General features: G+C 40.6%; 1 protein-coding gene across 1 annotated transcript; it reads right to left on the reverse strand.

Annotated features, from left to right (window-relative positions):
- Positions 1 to 2,172: 2,172 nt before the first annotated feature.
- On the reverse strand, positions 2,173 to 25,495 carry LOC107395677 (beta-1,4-galactosyltransferase 2). The gene is made up of 2 exons (XM_015975100.3): positions 24,944 to 25,495; positions 2,173 to 10,649 (listed from the first exon to the last, which is right to left on the reverse strand). Exons 1-2 carry the CDS (start codon positions 25,319 to 25,321, stop codon positions 9,981 to 9,983), a joined length of 1,047 nt encoding a protein of 348 aa, XP_015830586.3. The 5' UTR covers positions 25,322 to 25,495; the 3' UTR covers positions 2,173 to 9,980.

Raw genomic sequence — 25,495 nt, forward strand, 5'->3', positions numbered from 1 at the left:
AGTGTACTGATGGGCATCCTTATGTTCAAACATGGTGTTCGTTATGGCCAAACTGCGGCTTGCACAGAAGTCCAATAATGAAACACCACTCGAGTTCAGATCAGGCGGGCCGTTCCTCCCAATCACACCCCTCCAGGTCATGCTGTCATTGCCCACGTGAGCATTGAAGTCCCCCAGCAGGACAATGGGGTCCCCTGATGGAGCACTATCTAGCACTCATCCCAGGGACTCCAAAAAGGGTGGGTACTCTGAACTCATATTTAGCCCATAAGCGCAAACTACAGTCAGGACCCGTTCCCCGACCCAAAGGCACAGGGAAGCTACCCTCTCGTCCATCGGGGTAAACCCCAACACACAGGCAGAGAGTCTTGGGGCTAGCAAAAAGCCAGTTTTGAAAAGTTTTGAATCTGCACCGTCTTCCTGACATCACTCACTCCTGCCTATAAAGGACACAAAGACATATTTAGAAAGATTGTTACTGTTTATATTGACTGTTTATTCAATAAATTAGGCCTGCTTTTCAAACCTTAGCTCTTTTATATCTTTCATATTCTATGTATTATACTTACTGTACACACCACATTACACTTTACTGCTTATTTCACATAGTTGGATGTTAAACTGCATTTTGTTGTTCCAGTATTGGTCATTTTAGGTTAGTCCAGTCATCCAGAAACAAGATTCAGGGTAGATGACTAGGCTAATATCTCCCGCTAACACCACAGACATATTGGACCTGAAAAATATTTTTTTTCTACCTCAGAGATAAGTACTTCTAGTTGTTTGCTACCTTTTTAGTCTGGACTGTACGTAGCATTACTATGATAAATATATAGTTACCACTTAAAATCATTCTAGTTATTAATTTAGCCGTGTTGAATTCAATTTAATTACGTTAACAACTTTGTTCAAATGACCATGCCAGTCTTCAGTTCTCACTGCCTCCTGGCTGCGGTTTGTGTAGCTAGCTAAAAACAGTATGAACAGCTGAGGCTCTGTCCTCTGAGCACATACTTAGTATTTTGATAGAATCAAATTCGTGACATTTTTATCATTCACATATTTTTGTTTCTGCTGTCGGACGATAGAACTAGTAAGAATTACTGAGTGGAGCGCGGGTCCGGTAGACTACCTGCTATCCATTGCTATCCCGAAGCTCTCGTCATGTTCGCTCGTCTCAACGCATGAGTGAAAAAAACAAAAGCTCTCCACTGCTCCTTTGTCACTCAACAGAGAGAAGGAGAAAAACTTCTCGCTCTATAAACTGCGATAAAGCAATACTCCGTGAACCGAGTCGCTACTTTTGGCCCTTCTTTAGAGAAATAAATCTAGGGGTGAAAAATCTGTAAATCTAGCCAAAAAGACAGTTGGAAAAACAGAAGTGGAACTGGAACTGAAGGGGAATATGCAATCTGATTGGTTGTGGGGCACTGTGCCAGCTCGATGCAGAAATGAAAGGAGAAGCGCTACAGCCCAGTATTGCCCAAAATGTTTAATCTGTTTGTTTATCCACAAGGAGGGAAAATTATTTTCCAGGACAACTCAAAAATTTCCAGGACATTTTGCAATTCCCCACATTTTCCATGTGTTTTCCATGACTGGAAAATTGGACTATCATTTTCCAGGTTTTCCAGATTTTCCAGGACGCGTGGGAACCCTGATCATACTGATCCAATGTTTTCAAAACTAGACCTGAAGAAATTTGACAATCTAGTAGAATATAATTTATTAAAACTTATGTACAAAGCGCATAAAGGAATTCTACCAATAAATATTCAAACGAAATTTGTAAAAAGAGAAAGTCATAATCTAAAAGGAACTGATATTTTAAAAAAAAACAAGATTGCGAACAGCGATAATGAAAAGCTGTATCTCAGTTAAAGGTGTCTGTTTATGGAATAGACTCAGTTAAAGGTGTCTGTTTATGGAATAGACTCAACAGTGAAATAAAATAATCTAAATCATTTTCTTTATTTAAAAACAACGTGAAACGTATCATGAAGTAATAAGACCTTAAGTAGGCTGATTGACTTGTTTCGTGTTGGGGTGGGGGGTTAGGTGAAGGCTTTGAGTTGAACAGCTGATGTCTTGATGTGAAAAGAGGGCAGATCTTATAAGTTTTTGCTTCTTTCTGCTCCTTTTCATTTATAATTATTTGTGAACATGAATTGTTTTAATGTAACTTTTATTTGATTGATTGAATGAAATAAACTAAACAAACGAACGAACATACAAGTGTGTGACTCTACTTCAGCAGTCCTTTCTTGAGTGAATGATCTAGGAAGCTATTGTACAATTCATGTCCAGTTCTCAGAAAAAGCTAAGTAAACATTTCCAGTATGTCCACATGAATAATGATTTACCAACTTCCTTTAGAAAGATGTTTCAAGCTTTTTGGATTTCTGATTTCAGTCACTGAACAAAGGTCCGTCTTCAGATGAAGACGTTTTTTTAAAACTCCATTCATAAATTTACAATAAAGGTTTTCATCCCCACCAACTTCTTACTGCTGTTTCCAACTCCTCAAATCTCCCAAAGAGGAGAGCTCATTATACTGAGCAGCTGTTTTCTTTTCAGATCACATTTTGGTTTATATGATAGTTAACTCTGCTGACTGCACCCCTCTAAAATAACATTGATTGTTTAAGTTTCATTAATCGAATGTACCACAAACAAAACGTGTTTTTTCTGCTTACCCTTGCCCCATTTGGACAATTCTGTTCTTCCCTTTTTTGCCTTAATTCAAATTAGTTCTTCGACAGAAATAATCAAAATAATCCAACATTCAAACAGTAAAAAGAACAAACATATTGTGGTGAGAAGTATTATTTCTTTAACTTTTTTTTCCCAGAACTCACTTAACTTATTTCTAGTATGTGTGACTCACATTTGGCAAAGATTTAAGTAAATGCACTTCCTGTATCATCAGTTCCGACACACCATTCAAGTTGGCAGAAAGTAATTATTTGCACCGGATCACAAACAAACAAAGACACTCCTGAAAACTGCATCAAAATCTCCTTGTAGAAGGAAGATTATGTTCTGGGAAATGTTTTTCAATCTGCTTGTTTATGTGTTTCCTCCTCAGCAGCAGACTGTGGAAGATGGTTGTAAGAGTCTGTCATGGATTTTATCAACACGTTTATCATTAACCCATTTCCTGTAGTGAAGAGAGAAGACAATTAGCAGACAAGTCAAACAGTTATGAATGTGGCAAGATGCCAAAGCAAAATGCATCGAACATCTACTCACAGAGTTTATTTAAGAGAGAGAGATAAGAGAGGAGGAGCGAGGTCACTGAGTGACAGAGGGTCAGTGTGTGTATACAAGGATGTGTGTGGGTGTGTGTATGAGAAGCATAAAGCAATACATTTACAGTCAGTTGAGTGAGTCCATGATCAGGAATCAATAAACATAGAATTTTCCATAACATACCCTCCCGTTTATCCAAATAGGATAACCAAACAAAACCAAATAAGGAAAATAATAAAGAAATAAAATAATAAGGAACTTCATCCACTTTCATACCCTGTCACCACTAACTATGAAAGCTACAGTGGTGTGAAAAACTATTTGCCCCCTTCCTGATTTCTCATCCTTTTGCATGTTTGTCACACAAAATGTTTCTGATCATCAAACACGTTTAACCATTAGTCAAAGATAACACAAGTAAGCACAAAATGCAGTTTTGAAATGATGGTTTTTTATTATTTAGGGAGAGAACAAAATCCAAACCTACATTGCCCTGTGTGAAAAAGTAAATATACTAAATACGACTAACAACGTATTCATCTGGGTACGTGTGGATGCAAGTTTTTGGAGGGGCGGATATTCGTTTAAAAAAAAACCCGGCTACGTGTGGACTAGGCCTTATACTATCTAATTCAGTCCTCTGGCGTTTTTGAGGTGTGTCACATACCTCAGGTAACTAGTCACACCTGTAGGCCATTATCATCAGTAATCATCACACCTGCTCCATTGTCATTGTACTCACCCCCCTGGCTATTTAAATCCAGCTCATTCCTCAGTTCCTTGAGTTTTCTGCCCCATGTTTTTAAGTTCCTGTTCCTGCTCTACACCACAGCTTAAAATGAATTTAGTTTTTTCAGAACCTACCTGGCTGCTTCCTGGATTTCCTTCACTTTGGGTCCTATTTCAGTATAAAACTTTATGACAGACAGTAATTTATTAGATTACTCATTCAGAAACAAAACCTTTTTTAAACATGACAACAAATCTCTTCTAATTTTAGGTGAGAGAATAAACATCAGATTCTAATCTCTACAAAATTCAGATCTGATCTAATAATGGAGTTTCTTAGAGTTACTTTTTGTCTCAAACTTCTGAGAATAAGTGGTCAAAACTTCCATTTATTCTCATTACTTCTTCTCTGTGCTTTAAGGGGCTCAGCATGTACCCAGGTATCTGAAACTGCAGCACCGTGTCTGTGTCAGAGCCTCCATTGTGTTTATCATGGACCTGTCTAATTACTGGAAAACCTGCTTTTGACCTCTTCATATCAGACTCCGCACCGAGACATGAAAGAATGACTCAAAAACAACAAATACTCTCTCGAGCATCTCTGAACACATTTAATTCACAAGTTTACAGCATTTTCTCCTCCGTGCTCACTCAAGCTTGTTTTGGTGGTTCGGGCGCGCCCTACACACACTCCGCATCTGTGATAAAGTCCCGCCTCCATTTGATTGACAGCAACAAGCAAATTTTCCCACATTTTCTTCTATAAGACTGAAACTTGAAACGGGAAAATGTCAACAATGCGGGACACATGAAAAGTAATGAAAAATGCGGGACTGTCCCGCACAAAACAGGACATCTGGTCACCCTATGTATCCTTACTCAGCTAGCTAATTGGCTAACTAATGGAGAACATGGCTCAGTAGAACATGAACATTGGAACACGTCTTGGCGGCTCTTGATGACGTATTTACTATAGGCAACCGGGGCGGGGCCAAGACATCAAGACAAGGTTCCTTGGCATTGAGAAACATCGGTAGATTCCATTTCACAAACATGAAGGTCTATGGCCAAATCCCAATACTCACATTTCCACATTTGCGCAAACCGGGCCAGGAGTGCAAGTGCGTAGGGTATTGCCCACAATCCGTTGCTGTGGAAGCAAAGGCTCAACTGCGTTTTCTGAAAAGATGTATTTTCTAATGAAAGTAGTTCATTTTAGGACAATTAGTTGATGCTCTGAAACTTTTAGACAAAGCAGCGATGAATATTAAGGTATTTCAAATAATTGGTTGTTTGGTGTTTGATTCAGTGGTTGAATCACCTGTGCTCATCAGGCTCTGCAGAAGCCTGTTAATCACCTGGGGCCTCATTTATCAAGCTTGCTTATGCACAAAACGAGGTCGGAAAACTGCGTAAGCAACTTTCCACGCAAACTTTGGGATTTATGAAAGAAAACTTTGTGCGCAACTTCAAGTTGACTAAGGACCTGGCTTACGCACATTTTGGACATGGAGAGTACCTGCAGTGCTGCTGCTGAGAAGGATACCATTATGATATCCTGCAGCATTATCACTTGTACTGCTTCGTTTTCACACAGAACAAGACCCCCCACACACACACACCCACACATTGTCTGAAGCGCAGAATCAGTGTTGCCATCTTAGCGAATTTGTCACCATTTCTAATGCCTTTTCAGACCCCCTTAATGACATTTTTTCAAAAAAGCGCCTAGCGACAATTCTGGTGACATTTCTGACCCCCCTCAGCTACTTTGACTACAACTTTGTAGCAGACTTTACCTGCAGATTAGAGATGCATCTGAAGCAACAGGACCGTCCTTCCTTCCAGAGGATCAGAAAGAAAATGATCTGCGCATGTGCTTGCAGCATGATCACACTACCCCCGTTGGCCAATCAAACCTTTTGTGGGTTTTCTTTCACAAGTCCGTTATTTGAGATAGCCACCGGAGCTAAAGGGCGACCGCTCCTTCCGCCATCCTGCCGCATTTCGGCAGTTGAGCTCGGCTGGCACTGGCAGGCAGCGTCACACTCACACATGGCTCCTCGCACCACTTGTGGTGCATTCAAGGAACATTGGAACTCTATGATGAGTTCAATAACGTAGCACATTTAAAACTTTTATATAAAAACAGAATAATACTGTAAGTAATTGGCAGGTCATTGGCAGTTTGCATGTAACGTTTCTGAATACTAAATATGACCTGCTTCTTTTCACACAAAAGTACTAAAAACAACAAAACCAAACAAAAACCAAGGCACTTGAAAACTACAACAGAAAATTCATTTTAATTCAATCATACATATATTCCTATCAATTTAATATTTTTTGTGTTTAAGAGTTCCATTCTCTTCAGACAAAATATAAATATTCCTTCCATTTTTTGTGCCATCATTCCTTGATGTATTCTATGGGGTTTTTATTTTAATAAAGTATTAAAAAAGAAATTAAATAATTTTTTAAATAAAATCACGTGGGTTTTATTTGATTTACTCTACAAGACCGGTGACGTCATGACGCAAACGTGGTGATGTCATCACGCAAACCAGATGACGTCATTGCGTCGAATGCTAATTAGCGCGTGACATCATTTGGCGACATCTAGTGACTTTTTGGGGGAAGTCAAAAACAGTTGGCAACACTGCGCAGAATACGGAATGCAGAATATCAGCAGGGGGACAGATTGAGACAGAATGTCATGCGTCTGTGACAGTGTGTGTCCTGTCACTGTGACCCAATTGATCATGCGCCCTGGCTGTTTGGACAAGGCAGATCTCCGTTTGGCTGACTGGTTAGTGCGCGTGACTTTCACCGGGGATTGAATCCTGATTGGACCATTTTTTTTTATATCCGCCACAGATCTCTCTGAAGAACTCAGCATTGACGGCTTCAGCAACGCTGTGCCACTCCGTGGATTTTGTCTTATTTGTTTTGCAAAAGCACTTTCATTTCTCCACCTCACCCACAAGTACCTCAATTTCGGTCACCATGTCATTGGCGGAGCGCTGTAACAGCCGGCTTATGTGTATGCATGAGATCCACAAGGCACTTTGCATTGACTATTTATGGCAGTAAGTGGGCGAGGTGAGGGCAGGATGTGACTAAAATGCAGCTGAGAAACATTCTCGTTAGTCTCCGATTTATGAAGCGGAGATTGCGTGCAGCTGTGCGTACTCCATGTTTGATAGATCACAAACCTACTTGGTGTAAGTAAAATTTTTTTTTTGTTGAGCTTAAGTACGGTTTTAGTAAGGATTCTACGTAATGTTTGATAAATGAGACCCCTGCTGATCAGGGGCGGCGTTAGGCCCGGCTACTTGGGCTCAAGCCCCGGATGTTTTATGAAAAGCCCTGGATCTAAATCGCGGAAGTAACATGCAGTACCAAAGTCCAACAGAGAGGGAGCAGCTGGCAGTAGTTTGTATACAGCCTGCCTGAGCCTCCACCACTGAAGAAGCCCTTCAGCAGCCGGCTTCTTCTACAGTCTCTGCCTGAAACGCATGAGTGAAGATGGATATAAGGGTGTTTTTTAGACAAAAAGTACCGCGACAGAACCCCAGCTTTGATTATACTGGTGTTGACTCAGGTTTGTGAGTCTTTATTTGAAAATATTTGTTGTGCTGCTGGTTTGCCTAAAGTTAGCTTACTATCAGGTAACGTTGTTGGAGAAAGAAAGGGAATATTTACTATCATCTCACACCAAACACTAACAGGAACAATACTCTGCCCTGATATGTAGCTTCAGATTAAAAATTATGTGGTACAAGACAAATATATATGATGTTGACTAGTGCGTGTCACGTGTGTGTGAGTGCGTGCGCACGCCTGTGTGTGTGTTAAGCCCCGGATCTTCTTCAGTCCTAAATCCGCCCCTGCTGTTGATTGAAATCAGGTGTGTTGTAACGTAGTTAAAATCACAACGTGCTGGACACCGGCCCTCCAGGCCCAGAATTGAAAATGCCTTTTCTAGCTCATCAGTGACCCATGGTTGCTCAACGGTGTTGGGCAAGTTACTTCAAAACTTTAATGCATCCAGTGTCATTTATTATTAAATTTGTATTTATCATTTAAATATATTATTATAAAATGAGCCATACTCTGGGTCTTGTCCATCACCATTCTTTTATAAACAGGACATGATTACGCCATGTTACCGCTACAGTGACCACTTAGAAACGATCTAATGATCTGATGTTGCCTCAGCTTTGCGACAAACTGGCGGCTGATGCACATTTTACGCATTTGGAGAGATGGGCTGGATGCTGTGCGTTTACTGGAAGATGGTCCACTTAACGCACGGGTGTAGACTACATATTAATGACAAATGAATGAAAATTAAATTGGGAGTTTTTACTTCATATTTTAGAAATAAAAATGACGGGGTAAAACATTTATGACGTCTTTTTAAACGAAATTTTCTAGCGCGACCTGCCTGCTTCACTTAAGTCACTGCTTATTAAGGTCCGTCCAAAATTACCGTGGTCCACCCAAAAATGAAAACCTGGCACCGCGCCAGTTATAAACCTCTGCAAATTGTTGTTCTTCACGTTATCAAACTCAGACTTTGTACAGCTAATGTCAAGATGTAAAATTATGAATTCAGTCGAGCTCTCCGTCCCTCCCTCTCCTGCTCTCCTGGAAACCCGACATCTGCTGTCAGAAGTGGGAGGTGAAGAAGGAGATGAGGCAAACAGAGTGAGTGCGACGTAAAGAAACCAGACTGGTGTGGAGGTGAGCAAAACAGAAGGAAAAGTGTGGGTGTTGAATCCCCCACGGGTGCGACGCCCATGCGAGCGACCGGTACCTGCTGCTGTCACCTGGTTGTGAGCAGCTCTCTGCTGTGTGAGGGTAGGCCCCGCCCACAACGCTGCGGCTGCTGCGGTGTTTTCTTTACTGTGGGAAATGGGTAATAATGGCTCTTTGATGGGAACAGGTTGCCGACCCCTGGTATAAGATCTGAGCTGGTAAAACAAAAATCCTCATCAGCAGGCTTTTTTGAAAGTGGGGGGGACACAGCTGCCAATCACAAATTTTGCCGGGGACATGTCCCCGGCGTCCCCGGTTAAAATGACGCCTATGGGTTACACTCTCCAACTTGGCTTTGTACCCTCTCTTTTCAAACAAGCACTTGTTGAACCAATAAAAAGTCTAAAATGTAGGCTTTCTTTTACTTCCAAATCAGTTTCTGTTGTGTGGTTGAAATACAAAGATAACATACCTGGCTGTCATACCTGTGTGTTTTTCCCAAAATGGTTAGGTAGTAGAAAGGACCTTCTACACTGCTGAGTGAGGGTTTGCAGTTAAATTATAACGTGTTTATTTCATTTTACAAACAAATTTCACACTTTAAAAAACTAATTTATTAAAAGAGTCACTTAAAGAATCATCAAACTAAATTTACTACATTTTCTTCTTCAGTCCCATTTTACTTAATAATAACTCATTTAGCTGCTGAAATAAAACAATTCAAGACATACGGTGCAAGAAGTAGAAAAAACGTAGCTTAAGTAACATTAAAGAAGTGTTTCCCTCTACCTCGTGTACATGTACGTGTAAATGTGTGAGGTGTGTGTGTACATAATGTAAATTCAGCTTGAATAATTTTCATTCTATACAAAATCTGCTGCTTTTAGAAGCATTAATGTCAGTATGTCAGCAAATATTGGTTATCGGCCGCAACGGTGATATCGGTGTCGGCCCAAAAACTTCATATCTGTGCATCACTGTTGAAAATCACTCATTTATGTAAAATATGTAATTGTATACATACATACATTATGATCTTATGATTTTCCAGATCCCATTAAATGTCAGAAAAAAGTGAAAAACAATCATTTCCTTCATTGTTGATGTTGTGAGACTAAAGCTGTAAAGAAACACGATTTTAAAAAGATTTTTTCCCCATGTCCTGTTCGGCTGTGAAGCAAACAGAATTGATGTCTGGATGCTGGTGACAAGATTCATAATTTTTTATCCATTATTTACTCAGTAGGTTCATGAACATCCACAGCAATAAAGGTGAACAAAATGTCTTTAATGGTCTGTGTGACTGTGTAATTTAATGAATTGAGCCCATCCTGATCCCAAGTCTTTCCTGTTTCTTTTGCTTTTTTGGCATTGCTTGGATTCTGCTCGTTGTTCAAGTCTCTGTTATGCCTGATCATCTTGTACCTTCCAATCACAGCGTCTGGACGAGATATGGACTTTATACGTAACATGATTCGGTTGTAAAGGTCATCGTCCTCACCACCCCAGCCCCAGTAAGTGTTGGGGAAGCCATTGACTATTAAAAACTGCTCCTTTGATAATGCTGTGACCCCACCAAAATTATTAATGGCGGCTAATTTATAGTTAAACTTGTCTATAGCAACACTAAAGTGTCTTGGAAGGTCAAAACATCTGTAGAGGTTACGGTCATCTAAAGGCACCAGGTCTACATCAGAAAAGACAAAACAGTCATAATCATCTTCTTTCAGTGCTTCAGCATATCCGATATTCATTAGTTTAGCTCTGTTGAATTTGCCGTCTCCATCCTGGTTGATGACATAAATACCGTAGTGCAGCTGCTGCCGTATTAAGTTTGGATGGACGTAGTAAAGCCAGTGGGTTAGGTGCTCATGGCGATGTCGGAATGGAATGATGATGGCCACCTAAAAAAGTGCAAATACATTTTATGATCATTTGAATAAAATTGACATTGCGAACAAGTACATTCATCTGACTTAATGGGGCAGAACTGTTGTAGTAACCTTCATTTCTATTTTACATTCCTCTTATAGAAATCACAAAATACCTCATTAAACTGTCAAAATGAAAGCATAGTGTAAAGCAGGGGTCTCAAACCTTTTTTTTTGGCTCTGTGACCTACTTTTACACAATGAAAGTACAGTAGAGCAGCTGCCATATGATGTATTCACATTGATACTTTGCATGTGTGAATATGCTTACCATGTAAAAAAATACTATGCTTACTATATGAACATGCCTTGTATTCACTATTAATTTCTCTGTATTTCAATATGATAATATTATTTTTTTAAAAGTACAAGGAAACTGCAGATATTCTGAAAATCAAATTACACAAAAAAAATTTGCTTAAATAATCAGATACTTTCAGATAGTGACTTATAAATCTACTTTGTGAATGATTTGACATTTTTTTCTCACTTTACTCGTGAGAGGAAATAGCATGAGGTGATCAGTAAATAGTGTGAAGTAATCTGTATGCTCCAAAGGAACATAACTCTGCACAAAAATTGTGGTGTTGTTGGACACTCTGCGCCACTCTATAGTTTTCTGTTAAAACTCTGAACCAGAAATTAGCTGCAGGCAGTGAAACAGGAGTCCGAGAACCCAGAAGCATCCAGTGACTATAGCAAATCAGCGGTCAGAGTCTCGATGCCGGCCTGACTCAACAGATACCTCAATGGAGCTAGGACAAAAAAATTGAGGAAAAATTGAAGGGAAAATACCGAACTGTGCCCTGCGGCAGTCCCAGTTAATGAGTAGTGCTCATTGAAAACTACCTTTACATTATTTATATGGGCTCTCAGCTTATTGGGGATCATTTTGAGCGGAGAGCACTGATTGTTGATGAGCTCCGTCAGCTGCGCAATTTTACAAAGTTAGCATAATTTACGCAATAACATTCTCAAAGTGGTACCACCCCAAAAATATAATTAACATGCAATCGTTCATGTCCACTCTGATGTCCTGATGCGCTCCACTGCTGCGAAGCTCATCACCTGTGCGCCGGTGACTTTACCTCACTGGTGCGGCCGCGCACTGCATATTCAATTCAATTCAATTCAAAAATACTTTATTAATCCCAGAGGGAAACTGATTGCTGTAGTAGCTCAGAATAATAATAATAATAATCAAGTCATCAAAGAGTTGTTGCATATTACAATGGCTGTTGGCAGGAAGGATCTCCAGTAGCGGTCAGTGTTTCAGCCAAACTGAAGAAGCCTCTGACTGAAGACACTCTTCTGTTGTCGGACAGTCTTGTGAAGAGAACGCTCAGGGTTGTCCATCATTTTCTTGATTCTCTGGAGAATCCTTCTTTGCATCATCTCCTCCAGTGGTTCCGAAACTGCCGAAACTCTGGCTGAGTCCTTGAAAGGGCTTGGAGTTCCTCCATCATGTTGGCCAGTGATCTCACATTGCCCATTATGATCGATGGAAGAGATGGTTTGAATTTCCTTTTTCACTGTCTCCGTTTTGCTCCCGCTCTGCATCCACGCTTCTTGCGTTTTAGCTCCTTTGGGATTTGTGGCTTCAGTTGAGGTATTATTTCAGCCTTTCCAATGTTAATCAGCTGCTCCCGATTGTAAACAGCTTGTTGCCATGGTTACGCATCATAACAAATGCTCAAAAAGAGAAAAAATAGCAGTAAAAATCCTCCAAGCTTCACAGCAACAGAAACAGAAAAGTAAAATGTCCAAAACATTATCGTTTTTCTTGAGAAACTAGAAGAAAAAATGTCCAAAAAAAGGCAAAACTCACATATAGTCAACAGAGCTACTCCAACATGCAGCCACCCAGAGCAGCACAGTTCCGGTAAGATGCCGCTATTTTTGTGGTTGTATATCTTTTGATCTGCTTAGTTCAAAAGTAGCTCATGAGGTGAAAAAGTAGAAAGCCAGGCAGTAGATTTCTGGAGGATTGAGAGAAGATGCAGGAAGATAGAAAAATCAGAGGACAGAAAAATAGTGAAATAAAAAACAAGAAAACAAAACAAAGTGCTTAAAAAGGATAGAATAAAAATCTGTCATTTTCTGTGTGTAAAATCATTATCTTCATTATAATTGTCATACGGGCAAAGTTGGGTTTTATTGTGTTTTTCCTTCCCACTGTGGTGTAGTTTTAGTGTGTATTCTTTTTATTTAGTTTTTATTGCGTGTGTGCTTTTATTCTGAAAAACCCAGTAAGCTGGGAGGATGTGTGCTTTTATTTGGACAAGCCTGGACAGATGACACCTGGGCAATTATCTGCACCGGTGGAAGATTAGCAGGTGCATGTGGAGACAACGGAAGAGGGAGGAAAAGGTGAAGGCTGACAGTCGCGACGAGAGCGCAGATTTGTCGGGTGGAAGGACATTGACTGTGAAGAGGCTCCGTGAAGACGGGGGCAGAGTATCCCTCTGCCCTGGCATGTGAGTGGCGGTCTGGAACAAAGTGTGACTTGCAGTGTGTGATTGTGCATTGACTGCCATCTAAACTCACTGAGAGGCGAGGCCTGCGGCCGAGGAGGACGACGGCATGGTGTGGCCGAGCGAGTGATTGACCTGCACGAGGCGAGCGATCGAAGAGAACGACAGCACGGCGGACAAGCGACCTGAAGGTGGTGGTGTGACAAGGCCAGAGGATCAAGGAGGACGGTTCTGCGGAAGTGGAGCCACCCCACAGCGCCCAGATAAGGCTGCAGACTCTCTTCGGCCCTACTTCCGGCAACTGTTTCATTTTGACTGGGTTTAAGCTTTTAGTGACAGTTTTAATTAGGTATTATTTTAATAAAACCCTGGTGCAGTGTCTAAACAGCTGATTTCTTTGGTTTTTAGCAGACGCTCTCAACTTTACTTGACATAAATCTTAGGTGGGATTTTATATTCTTTTGTTATATACTGTAGCTTACCTACCTGGTTAAAATGAGCCACAATTACCCCTGCTATGGTTAAGTTTAATTTATTTTTCATTTATTGATCTCATGTATTCATAATGTATTAATCCAAGTTAAAACGTCTCTGAAATACATAAACACACCAGAGACATGTTATGGGCCATTCCCATCTGTACCTGGTCGGCCCTGCCCGGATAGCTCCAGTCAGCCCCAGCCTGGCCCGGTTGATTCTACACATCCTTGCTTAGGTATGCAAGGAATGCAGTCAGATACATTTTCAGCTTCTAGGTAATCAGCATGATAATGAATGATGATGAATTGAGCATGCCTTAAGCCCATGTGGGCTGATTCTACCCACCATTCAGAGGCTTGCTCTAATGTAAGGTGTGAATTTGCTGTCAGCAGTGGGTGTGTTGGCCCTGGTCAGCCTGAAGCAGACCACCTCAGAAAAGGGCCATTCCCATGTGTACCGGGTCGGCCCAGGCCGGGTAGCCCCAGTCGGCCCCAGCCTGGCCCGGTTGTTTCCACACATCCTTGCTTAGGTATGCAAGGAATGCAGTCAGAGACACTTTCAGCTTCTGGGTAATCAGCATGATAATGAATGATAATGAATTGAGCATGCCTTAAGCCCATGTGGGCTGATTCTACCCACCAATCAGAGGCTTGCTCTAATGGAAGGTGTGAATTTGCTGTAAGCAGTGGGTGTGTTGGCCCTGGTCGGCCTGAAGCAGACCCCCTCGAGAAGAGGGCTGAGAATGAGCCTTGGTTGGCCCAGGAAAATTCCAGGCCACCCAGATATGTAAACAACCTACGCTGCCCGGCTCGGGCCGACCAGGTACAGATGGGAATAGCCGATAATATTGGCAGGATACCCCAGAAAAGCACTGCTGTCCTGGTGGAGAATTTGTTCACAACACCAGCACACCAAAGGAAATGTATAAAAGGAAAACATCTCCGTCAGTACATGTGTGTGTGAGTGCAAACCCACTGGCTTCAGGCAGCTGTGGAGCCCTGGGGGTTGAAAGATCTGGCTAAGCTAGTGTTGCTCTAGGACGGTCTTGTCTGACAAGCCTTTGCAGTGTTGCGTGGACATCACCTGTGAAACGACAAGAACTGGGACCAGTATTCTAGGGGAATCACATCAATTAGCCAACTTGGAAAATTCCACTAACTGTAAACTGGAGATGATCGTCCAGTTTAAAGTATGTGATTAAGCCACTGTTCTCCAGATACCTTAACAGATGTGAAGAATTGAAAAATCCTTTACTGCCATTCTGTGGGGAAATGTTGGTGTAATAGCAGCAAAGTAGATTGAAAACAAGATAAAAAAATAAAAACATGTACAGTGAATAAAAGGATTTTTACATTAACATTTCCACATTGACAATAAAATTATTTTCTATTCTATTCTTTATTATTATTATTTTTATTTAACCAGGATAAAAAACATTGAGATTAAAAGCCTCTTTTACAAAGGTGTCCTTTCCAGGAGGCAGCAAAATTCCACATAGTTACAACATAAAAAACAATGATAAGACAATACATTCATTCTGTAACTGTCCCTGAGACAGTTAAAATAAAGTTGTTTATTTCAAATGTTTCTGTGTTAGAGAGATGCTTAATTTGGTTCATTTAATTACTAGATAAGATGATAAAAGTGTAACATTGATTTAAAAAACATGTCTAAAAATATGTGATTACAAAATATGGGTTTGTTAAATATGTAACGTGCTGTAAAGTTTGTAGGAGGTAGAGTTTGTAATGGTCACATGATCAGAGTTTGTTTGACAGCGCTACCATAGCAACCATAGCATGGATACATGGCTACAGATGCGTCTACAGCCTCAACGTTAATGTCATTCTGCATGTGGTCCAAGAGGCGCACACGGTATGGTTTCATGTATAATGTTTGTATAATGTTGCATATGTGTTCTACACTAATGAGAGGACATTTTTGTGATTGATTATTGCGCATTTTCTTTCTGTTCTGCGAGACTGTTTATGGACAATGACATGAGAGACTGATAAGTTCAAACAGTTATGGTGTAAACTTTGTGTTTCTTCAGTTTTCACGGTGTCTGAAGATAATAAGAGAGAGAGAGAGAGAGAGAGAGAGAGCAAATAAACATCCGAAGACATCAGTATGATGCGTGGCCATTCTTTGTTGGACCCCTGTAGTTACAGTGAAAACGTACCGCCAACGTGCCTGGAAGTTCAACGTAAGAAGCAGTGAATGTTTCAGAAGAAGAAAAGAAGAAAGGTTCGTGACAGCGCAGTGTGTGTGGTTCGAGAACGCAGCGGAAAGGAGGCTTGCAAACTCGGAAAGAGGAAACATCATTATTGGCGCTTTGGACGGCAACGACCACGACTTCACCAATAGAGGGCGACATTGACCATCATAAACTACAGCTCTGCAACCGTCTGCAACTCTGCCGTTGCACACAGCAAAAACTGTATAATCCTCCGTCTTCAAGGAAAAGATAACGGCTCTGCAGTCAACGTCAGGTTGGGCTGTGATATATCCACAGCTGTTAGTAAAGTTTGGAGAGGTCTATTAATATAATAATTTATTTTGTATGAGAAAGGTACTGAGCTAAAGGTAACCAGCCTGTCATAGCCAAACTGTTCCCCTTTAATTTACAAGTGGTGTTGTTTAAAGTGTTCTAATGATGTTTAAGAGTTCAACTTAAAGGAAGACTAACAAGGGGTGTTGTTAAAAAAAATTGTTGCAAGAATCAGATTGTATTGAGAATTATATGTTTGCCAGGATCGCATATACATATAGCAACGACTTGTTATGCAGCAGGTTTGCTGAAACATGTGCAATGTCAGTAAACACAGAAAAATCACATATTGAAGAATTCTGAGAACAAATGGATTCCCTTAAGGAAGAGCTAAGTAGATTGAATGAACAATTGAAATTACAGACTGATGATGTTGAAAGGGAGAAATTGGAGTTACTCATAGGTGATATTCATGCTAAAATAGAAATAAAGCAGAAGCCTGCCACTAATACTTCAAGACTAGAGCCCAGGAAATCCTCAAGGGAGCGAAAGTTAACACCCAAAATGTTAGAACTTAAGCAACAAGAGTTTTCTCAGAAGGAGAGTAAATTTATCAAACTATATGAAACCTGGAAAGAACAAGTTAAAGCTACACGTTCCAAACTTAAAGAAGAGTGCTCTGACCAGGAATTAGCTGACATGATGGATACTGTCGAAGGGCTGGAGTCACAAGTGAAAAATACATACGAAGATATAAGATCGCAGGCAGCCCCTTCTACTGAGACTAGAAGAAAAATTGATTCCTGCACAGCAGTAACAGCGGACTTGATGAGAATACTTAAAGTACGTATGAGTGAAGTGGGGCAAGAAGAGTTTGATGCTAAGGCAGAAAATGCAAGACTTCACATGGTGCTAGACAGAGAATATGCTCAGTCAATATTTGGGACTACAATCTCCCGACCTTCAGTACGTAGCCACCGCTCAAGCTGTTTATCGGAGCAGCAAAGCATCAATGTAAAAAAGGCAGAGTGTGCTGCACAGCTTGCTGCGAAGCAGGCCGAGATAGAAATGGAGGAGGCTATTGCTACACAAAGGCAAGAGCTTAAAAGACTAGAAAATCAGCGAGATCTTCAGGTAATAACTGCAAAGCTAAAAGCTTATTCTCAAGCAGATTCAAGTGAAGTCTGTGGAGAAGTCAAAAGTGCACACAGTGAGGTAGTCAGTTGTCCTCCGTTAGCTCCTGAAGAAATCGTACCAGAGCAAACCTACAAGAATAATAACAATGAACAACCAAACAATAACAATGAGTCATTGTTAATGCAAGCATTGCATGACACAATGGTCCTCACCAGACTTCCTGCACCTGAACCCCCAGTCTTCTCAGGGGACCCACTTAAGTTCTTAGAGTGGAGCACTAGTTTCAAAGCTTTGATAGAACGGCGATGCACAAATCCAGCCGACAGGTTGTTCTACCTACGCAAATACATCAGTGGAGAAGCACAGTCTGTATTGGAGGGAAGCTTTTACAGAAAAGATGACCAAGCATATGACCAAGCTTGGGAAGCTTTGAATGCTCGGTATGGTCACCCCTTTGTAATTCAGCGTGCATTTAGGGAAAAACTGAACAACTGGCCAAAGATTGGTTCAAGAGAGTCACTTAAACTGAGACAATTCAGTGATTTTCTGACAGCCTGCAGCAATGCTATGCCATACATCAAAGAACTGCAGGTGTTAAATGACTGTGAAGAGAATCAAAAATTGCTCCGAAAACTTCCTGACTGGGTGACTTCTCGTTGGAATCGTCATGTCACGGTGCAGTTACGGCAAACAGAAGAATATCCAAGCTTCAAACAATTTGCTGACTTTGTTACACAAGAAGCGGAAGTTGCATGCAATCCCATAACATCATTTAATGCCTTGAAACACACTGAAGCTAGAGACATAAAGCATCCAAAGGCTAATGCATACATCACAAGTGTGGAAGCATCAGACAGAACAACCACAGGATACAGCAAAGTGGAGAACAATTCAAATGAGGCTGATATAGAAAGAAAAGCACATGCTTTGCCATCAAACTCAGTCACATGTATTTGCTGTGGAGAAAGCCATTCTATTCATAAATGCCAGACCTTTGCTCAAATGTATGTGGAAAACAAGAGAAAGTTCATACTTGACAATAACCTGTGTTTTGGCTGTCTCAAAAGAGGACACAATTCAAAAGACTGTAAGCGCAAAGCGACTTGTGGGGTTTGTAAAAAACATCATCCAACAGCTCTTCATGAAGACCGTCCAACAACTGCAGTGAACACATCATCACATAGAATGCAGGCAGAAGAAAACATATCTGCACTTTCTTGCTGCATGGACAAAGGAGATGGTGGGAGCACATCCATGATAGTCCCTGTGTGGGTTTCTTCAACCACCACTCCAGAGAGAGAGACCTTAGTGTATGCTTTATTAGATACGCAGAGTAGCAACACTTTTGTAGATCAAGAGGTGTGTGAGGAGATGGGGATGAGTTTAGAGCCAGTGAAGTTAAAGCTAACCACTATGATGGGAAGAGATTCCATTGTTCAGAGCGAAAGGGTTAGTGGGCTCAGAGTTAGAGGGTTTTACTCCAAAGGCTTTATCAACTTGCCACTTGCCTATACCAGAGACTTCATCCCACTTGAACGTTCACACATTCCCACCTCTGAAACTGCCAAGAGATGGAAACATCTAATCAGAATAGCACAGGAGATGCCCGAGTTAATGGATTGCAAGGTCGGGCTGTTAATAGGCTACGACTGTTCTAGAGCACTGGCACCACGGCAAGTAATCGCGGGAGGTGACGAAGAGCCATATGCAATCAAGACAGACCTGGGCTGGAGCATTGTTGGCAGTTCACAAAAAATGGCAACATCAACAGAAGTGACAGGCCTGTGCCATCGCTTATCTGTTAAGGAGCTTCCACCTCTGACACCAGCCACCATCATCAGAGTACTTGAGTCAGATTTCAAAGACACAGCTCCTGGAGAAAAGAGCATATCACAAGATGACATACAGTTCATGCATCTGCTAAATGAGGAAATACACCAGAATGCTGACGGGCACCTAGAGATGCCACTTCCCTTTAAGGCACGCCCTCAGCTGCCAGAAAATAAGCGTCTGACTCTGGTGCGACTAAAGCACCTGAAAGGGAAGTTTGAGAAAAACCCCAAAATTAAGGACGATTATGTAAGGTTCATGGACAATGTCTTCAAGGAAGGTGATGCTGAAAGAGCTGAAGATGATCCCAGAGAAGGAAATACGTGGTACATCCCACATCAAGGCATCTATCACCCAAGAAAACCAGAAAAAATCAGGGTTGTGTTTGACTGCTCTGCAAAGTACAGTGGCACAGCTCTGAATGATCACCTCTTGACCGGACCTGACCTCATCAACAGTTTGACTGGAGTCCTCTGCAGATTTCGCCAACACCCTATTGCAATAATCTGTGATGTAGAGAAGATGTTTCACAGATTTCATGTAAACAGAGAAGAGAGAAATTACTTGCGATTCCTGTGGTGGGAAAATGGTGAAATAAACACAGAGCCAAAAGAATATCGCATGAAAGTCCATCTTTTTGGGGCAGCGTCCTCACCAGGCTGCGCAAATTATGCAATGAAGTATCTTGCGAGCCAAAATGAAAGGGAACATCCAACAGCAGCCAACTTCATCAGAAGTAGCTTCTATGTTGATGATGGGCTAGTCAGTGTAAAAACTGTGAATGCAGCCATTGAACTAGTGAGAGATGTGCGGAAGGTGTGTGCGAAGGCAAGATTACGGCTTCACAAGTTCATATCCAACAACAGAGAAGTCCTGGAGTCAGTTCCAGATAGTGAACGAGCTAGTGGAGCCCAGGATGTGGACATCAGTCATCATGAACTCCCAGTTCAAACTGTGTTGGGAGTAAGGTGGAGTGTAAGCAGTGACACCTTCTCCTTTAAAGTTGCCCTGGAGGAGAAACCAGTATCACGACGGGGAATTCTTTCCATTATCGCCTCTGTGTTTGACCCATTAGGCTTCTTGGATCCTTTCCTTCTAATAGGAAAGAAAATTCTACAGGAAATGTGTCTAAAGAGCATTGGATGGGATGAGCCACTGCCTGGTGAATTGAAGCCACAATGGGAGAGCTGGGTCACTGATCTGAAGAACCTGCAGCAACTCCAAATCCCAAGATGCTTTGTACCTGAAAACCTTGGAAAAGTCCAAAGAATAGAACTCCACCACTTTTCAGATGCGAGCAATCGCGGGTATGGTCAGTGCTCATATGTCCGGGTGATGAGTGAAGACAGAGTGCATTGCTCCTTAGTCATGGGCAAAGCAAGAGTTGCACCCACGAGAGTTGTTACCATACCAAGGCTGGAATTAACAGCAGCAGTGGTGTCTGCAGCAGTCAGCAGAATGCTAAAAGAGGAACTGGAGCTCAAAATTGATCAAGAGTATTTCTGGTCTGATTCACAGGTGGGTTTGGGCTACATTAACAACGAAGCCCGCACATTTCATGTTTTTGTTGCTAATAGAGTGCAAAGAATCAGAGAAGCAACTGATCCAGCACAGTGGCACTATATTGGCACCAATCAAAATCCAGCGGATCACGCTTCCAGAGGCCTCACAGTGGCAGAACTGATAAGTTCAAATTGGCTCACTGGACGTCATTTCCTGTGGGAAAGAGGGTTTGTCACACCAGACTCAACTCCAGACCTTCTGGTAGGTGATCCAGAGGTCAAAACGACACAAATACTACGTACAAAGGTAGTAGAGGACAGGAACTTCTTGGAGAGACTCAAAAGGTTCTCAAAATGGCATACAGCAGTAAATGTAGTTGCTAGGATTCAGCAACTAGCCAAAAAGCCAGAATACAACTAGGAAATAGAAAACTATCGAAAGAGGGTGAAAGGCTCAATAAACCATCCACTCTTGAACGCCCTATACATAAATTAGTGGTCCTAATAGAGAGTAATTAGAATGTTCCAGTGGAACTTCTGTAAATGTATATGGGATGGTTAAAGTATTAGACTTGACTTGCAAGATTGTCACAATTAAGTACTGTTTGGTTCTGAAAATTTCTAGATTTATTCAAATTATTAACAGTTCATAAATCTTAGTAATTTGGTGGGAGTGTAACTGTCCCTGAGACAGTTAAAATAAAGTTGTTTATTTCAAATGTTTCTGTGTTAGAGAGATGCTTAATTTGGTTCATTTAATTACTAGATAAGATGATAAAAGTGTAACATTGATTTAAAAAACATGTCTAAAAATATGTGATTACAAAATATGGGTTTGTTAAATATGTAACGTGCTGTAAAGTTTGTAGGAGGTAGAGTTTGTAATGGTCACATGATCAGAGTTTGTTTGACAGCGCTACCATAGCAACCATAGCATGGATACATGGCTACAGATGCGTCTACAGCCTCAACGTTAATGTCATTCTGCATGTGGTCCAAGAGGCGCACACGGTATGGTTTCATGTATAATGTTTGTATAATGTTGCATATGTGTTCTACACTAATGAGAGGACATTTTTGTGATTGATTATTGCGCATTTTCTTTCTGTTCTGCGAGACTGTTTATGGACAATGACATGAGAGACTGATAAGTTCAAACAGTTATGGTGTAAACTTTGTGTTTCTTCAGTTTTCACGGTGTCTGAAGATAATAAGAGAGAGAGAGAGAGAGAGAGAGAGAGAGCAAATAAACATCCGAAGACATCAGTATGATGCGTGGCCATTCTTTGTTGGACCCCTGTAGTTACACATTCAGAGCAGTTACTAATTACTGATGCAGTCTCTGAGGCTTTCAGTTTGCTTCTGAAGGCATGTAGTGAATCCAGTACCAGTTCAGTTACTTTCCAGTTTTTCTGCAGCTGGTTCCAGGGAAGAGGGGGCGGAATAAGCAAAAGCTTTCTTTTCTAACTCTGTTCGTACAAACGGGACAGAGAGCAGCAATTGATCATTGGACCTTAAAGAATGAGGATGAACACTTTTCCATGTGATTAATATGCAAATATAAGGAGGTAATATTCCAAGCATTGCTTTGTGAACAAAAACATACCAACGATTTTGTCTTCGTAGATTTTGTAATTTGCAGTGGTGTGTAGCGGCTCTTAGTAAAGAATCTCAAAGAGGCATGGTAAACCGAGTCCAACTTTTGTAGAACAGTAAGGGAAGCATTCAAATATATATATATATATATATATATATATATATATATATATATATATATATATATATATATATATATATATATATATACGATATCACCGTAACACAGATAAAAAAAAAGTGGCAGTGACAAGTTACTTTTTTGCTTCAAAAGAAAAACACTTCTTGTATCGGAAGTAAAAACTCAACTTAAGTTTTAGTTTCCTCACTAGTTTGTCTATGGGTGATTTGAAGGTAAGGGAGTTATCTATTAAGACTCCGAGGTATTTGTATTCACGGACCTCCTCTATGACCTTCCCTTCCAATGTGATTACTTCTGGTGCAATATTTGGCATTTTCCTATTTGTAAATAGCATTAACTTAGTCTTCTCAGCATTAAGGGCTAGTTTTAACTGTTGTAATGAGTGCTAAACTACATCAAAAGCTTTCTGCAGGGATTCAATAGCCTGAGAAAGTGAAGTTCCAAAACAATAAATAACCGTATCATCGGCATAGAAATGCATATTAGCATCAGAAACATTTTGGCCCAAGTCGTTGATGTACAAAATAAATAGGAGGGGTCCCAGAACTGAGCCCTGGGGCACCCCCCTCTGGACAACACCAAAATGAGAGCAAAGACCCTCACATTTAATACACTATGTCCTATTAGACAAGTAATTTGAGAACCATGCTAATGAGTTTTCTGACAGCCTAATGTTAAGTGATCTTTTTTTCAAAATGGCATGGTCAACGGTGTCAAAAGCTTTAGATAGGTCTATAAATAGTGAGGCACAAAACTGTTTCTTATCAAGTGCTACCATAATATCATAACTGTAGTAGAGCTGTACCCTTTTCTAAAATCCGATTGAAATTTCGAGAGGATTGAAACATTCTTTCAGCTAAACACTGACAAGTGACTCCAGAATCTTGGATAGCACGCATAAATTAGATATTGGTCTATAATTCATCAACACTGCTGGATCCCCCACTTTTAGTACTGGTAAAACATAGGCTGACTTCCACACTGATGGAATTTCTTTGGTGTTGATTGAGAGATTAAAAAGAATTGAAAGTGGCTGAATCAATGGGGCTCCTGTAGAATTAAATGAGGAACCTACTGAAAGGAAATGTTCATTAAAACAATTTAGAATTTCGGGTCTATTATAACAACTGCGAACATTCTGCTCAGTCACTGGCTTCGTGTCAGACTTAACAGCTGCAGGCGACAGGTGGAAAAAAGCTAGCGCAACCAGTGACTCCACCTCCTAGCCCAGGGGTTTTCAATTCCAGGCCTGGAGAGTGGTATACAGCATGTTTTAGTGGTTTCTCTGCTCCAACACACTTGAGCTGTGATTCAACCACTGAATCATCAGGCTCTGCAGAAGCCTGCTGATTGAAATCAGGAGTGTTGAAACTAAAATGTTCTGGATACCCACCCTGCGGGCCCAGAAAATGTCGGGCCTAGCCCATCAGTGACTCATGGTTGCTGAAGAGTGTTGGGCAAGTTACTTCAAAACTTGAATGCATTATTTACTACTTGCTACAGTCATTTTAAAGTGATTTGTTACATTACAATATTACTGATCTTAAAATGTAAGGCATTACTTTACTATTGCATTTCTTTTAGTTACTCTCACTAAAATAATTGCAAATATGGATTTAGCATGGAGCTCATGGAGCTCCGTACACATCCAGTGGAAGTTGATGTGGTTAAAAACATTAAGATATAGTAAGAATAACATTTTTCTTTTCTAGCACTTTGTTTTGTTATCTGACTAATTTTCTAACTCCTCTCAGTCATCCAGAAACTGCTGCCTGGATTTCCTACCTTTTCACCTCTTGAGCTAATTTGGACCTAGGCAGATCCACTACAAAAATAGCAAAAGTGCACACTGCGTGAAGTTCTGGGGAGGCAGAACTTTTTAAAAACGGGCACTGCTGTTTATGCAACCTCAACACAAATTTTAATAAAGCTTTGCCTTAATGCATTTAAACTCCTTATTCATTTTGAAGCCAATAAATAAAACAGACCGCACACAAAAACAGATATTTAAAAGATTTTAAAACCGATAGTTTGAGGTTTTTGTTAAAGATGAATAAAGTTATTTGAAGACGGGTGGAATGAGAGCGTGTGAATACAGACAAATGTCTCTCGCTCATTTGGCAGCCCTGAAACACGGCTGGCTGGTTAACTCCCCCCACAGGTTTTAAAAATGCTTTTATAATGTTTTTCCTACACTAAACAATGATTTCTCTATAAAACTACTAAAATTTCCGACTGGGGTGGAAAGTAAAGGTCTGCTTTTTCAGCTCGTCCTCCAGATTTAGAGACCATGCCAAAAGAACAGGGGAAGAGGAGAGGTCTGTAGAGCAAAAATAATGAGGAAATAAGACCCAGGAAATGCAATTCCACTGCGTTTAGACCCCAAAAAAAGAGTTTAAAATTATGATACGTCTCCTTTAAAGTTTCAATTCCAGCACAAGAAGCCCTGCTAAAATAAACGTACCTTTATTTTTTTTTACCAAAAGGCAATTCCCCATCAGTCTTTGTAATTTCTTTATAAATTAAATGCATCAAACATTTACTGTCACATCATGGTAAAATGGTAATATTAAGCACCTTTCCACAACACACCACTCATTCATCGATTTACCTACCTTCTGTTTTGAGATACAATCCGGTGGTTTGTATCGTCCTCCCATCTGAAGGAAAGAACCAACCTTCTTCCTGACGTCGTCCATAAATCGATTTGTTTCAAACTCTACCTGAATTGGACCCAAAAGGTTTGGAGGGGTTTCAGGACAAGGCTTCAGAGAATCTTCCACAGCTGAGTCATTTACTTGGACCTCTGATGTTTCATTCCCCTGACCACTTCTTGTAAACCTCGAAAAAAATCCAATTTTTATAATTTCTGCATTTTGTGCTTTAATAAAATATGGATGAGCCCAGCCTTTGTTGAAAATTATAAAAAGAGCAAAAAATGCAACAAAGATGAAAGAATAAAGTAACAAGAGGGTAAAGAGTTTTTTCCCCATCCTTCATCCGTCAGTTCAGTGTGTGTTGAACTCAGTAGTTCAGGTGAAGCTTTCTAAGTATGAACTTCTCTTTTATCCTTGACTCGGTCAAGCTTTATCAAAGACAAAGCAAACCAGTTCCTTCATTGTAGTCAGACCGAGTCAAAATAAGTAGTTCAGGATAGTTTCTGTGTT

This window comes from Nothobranchius furzeri, chromosome 14, assembly GCF_043380555.1.
Source record: "Nothobranchius furzeri strain GRZ-AD chromosome 14, NfurGRZ-RIMD1, whole genome shotgun sequence".
Lineage (NCBI taxonomy): Eukaryota > Metazoa > Chordata > Actinopteri > Cyprinodontiformes > Nothobranchiidae > Nothobranchius > Nothobranchius furzeri.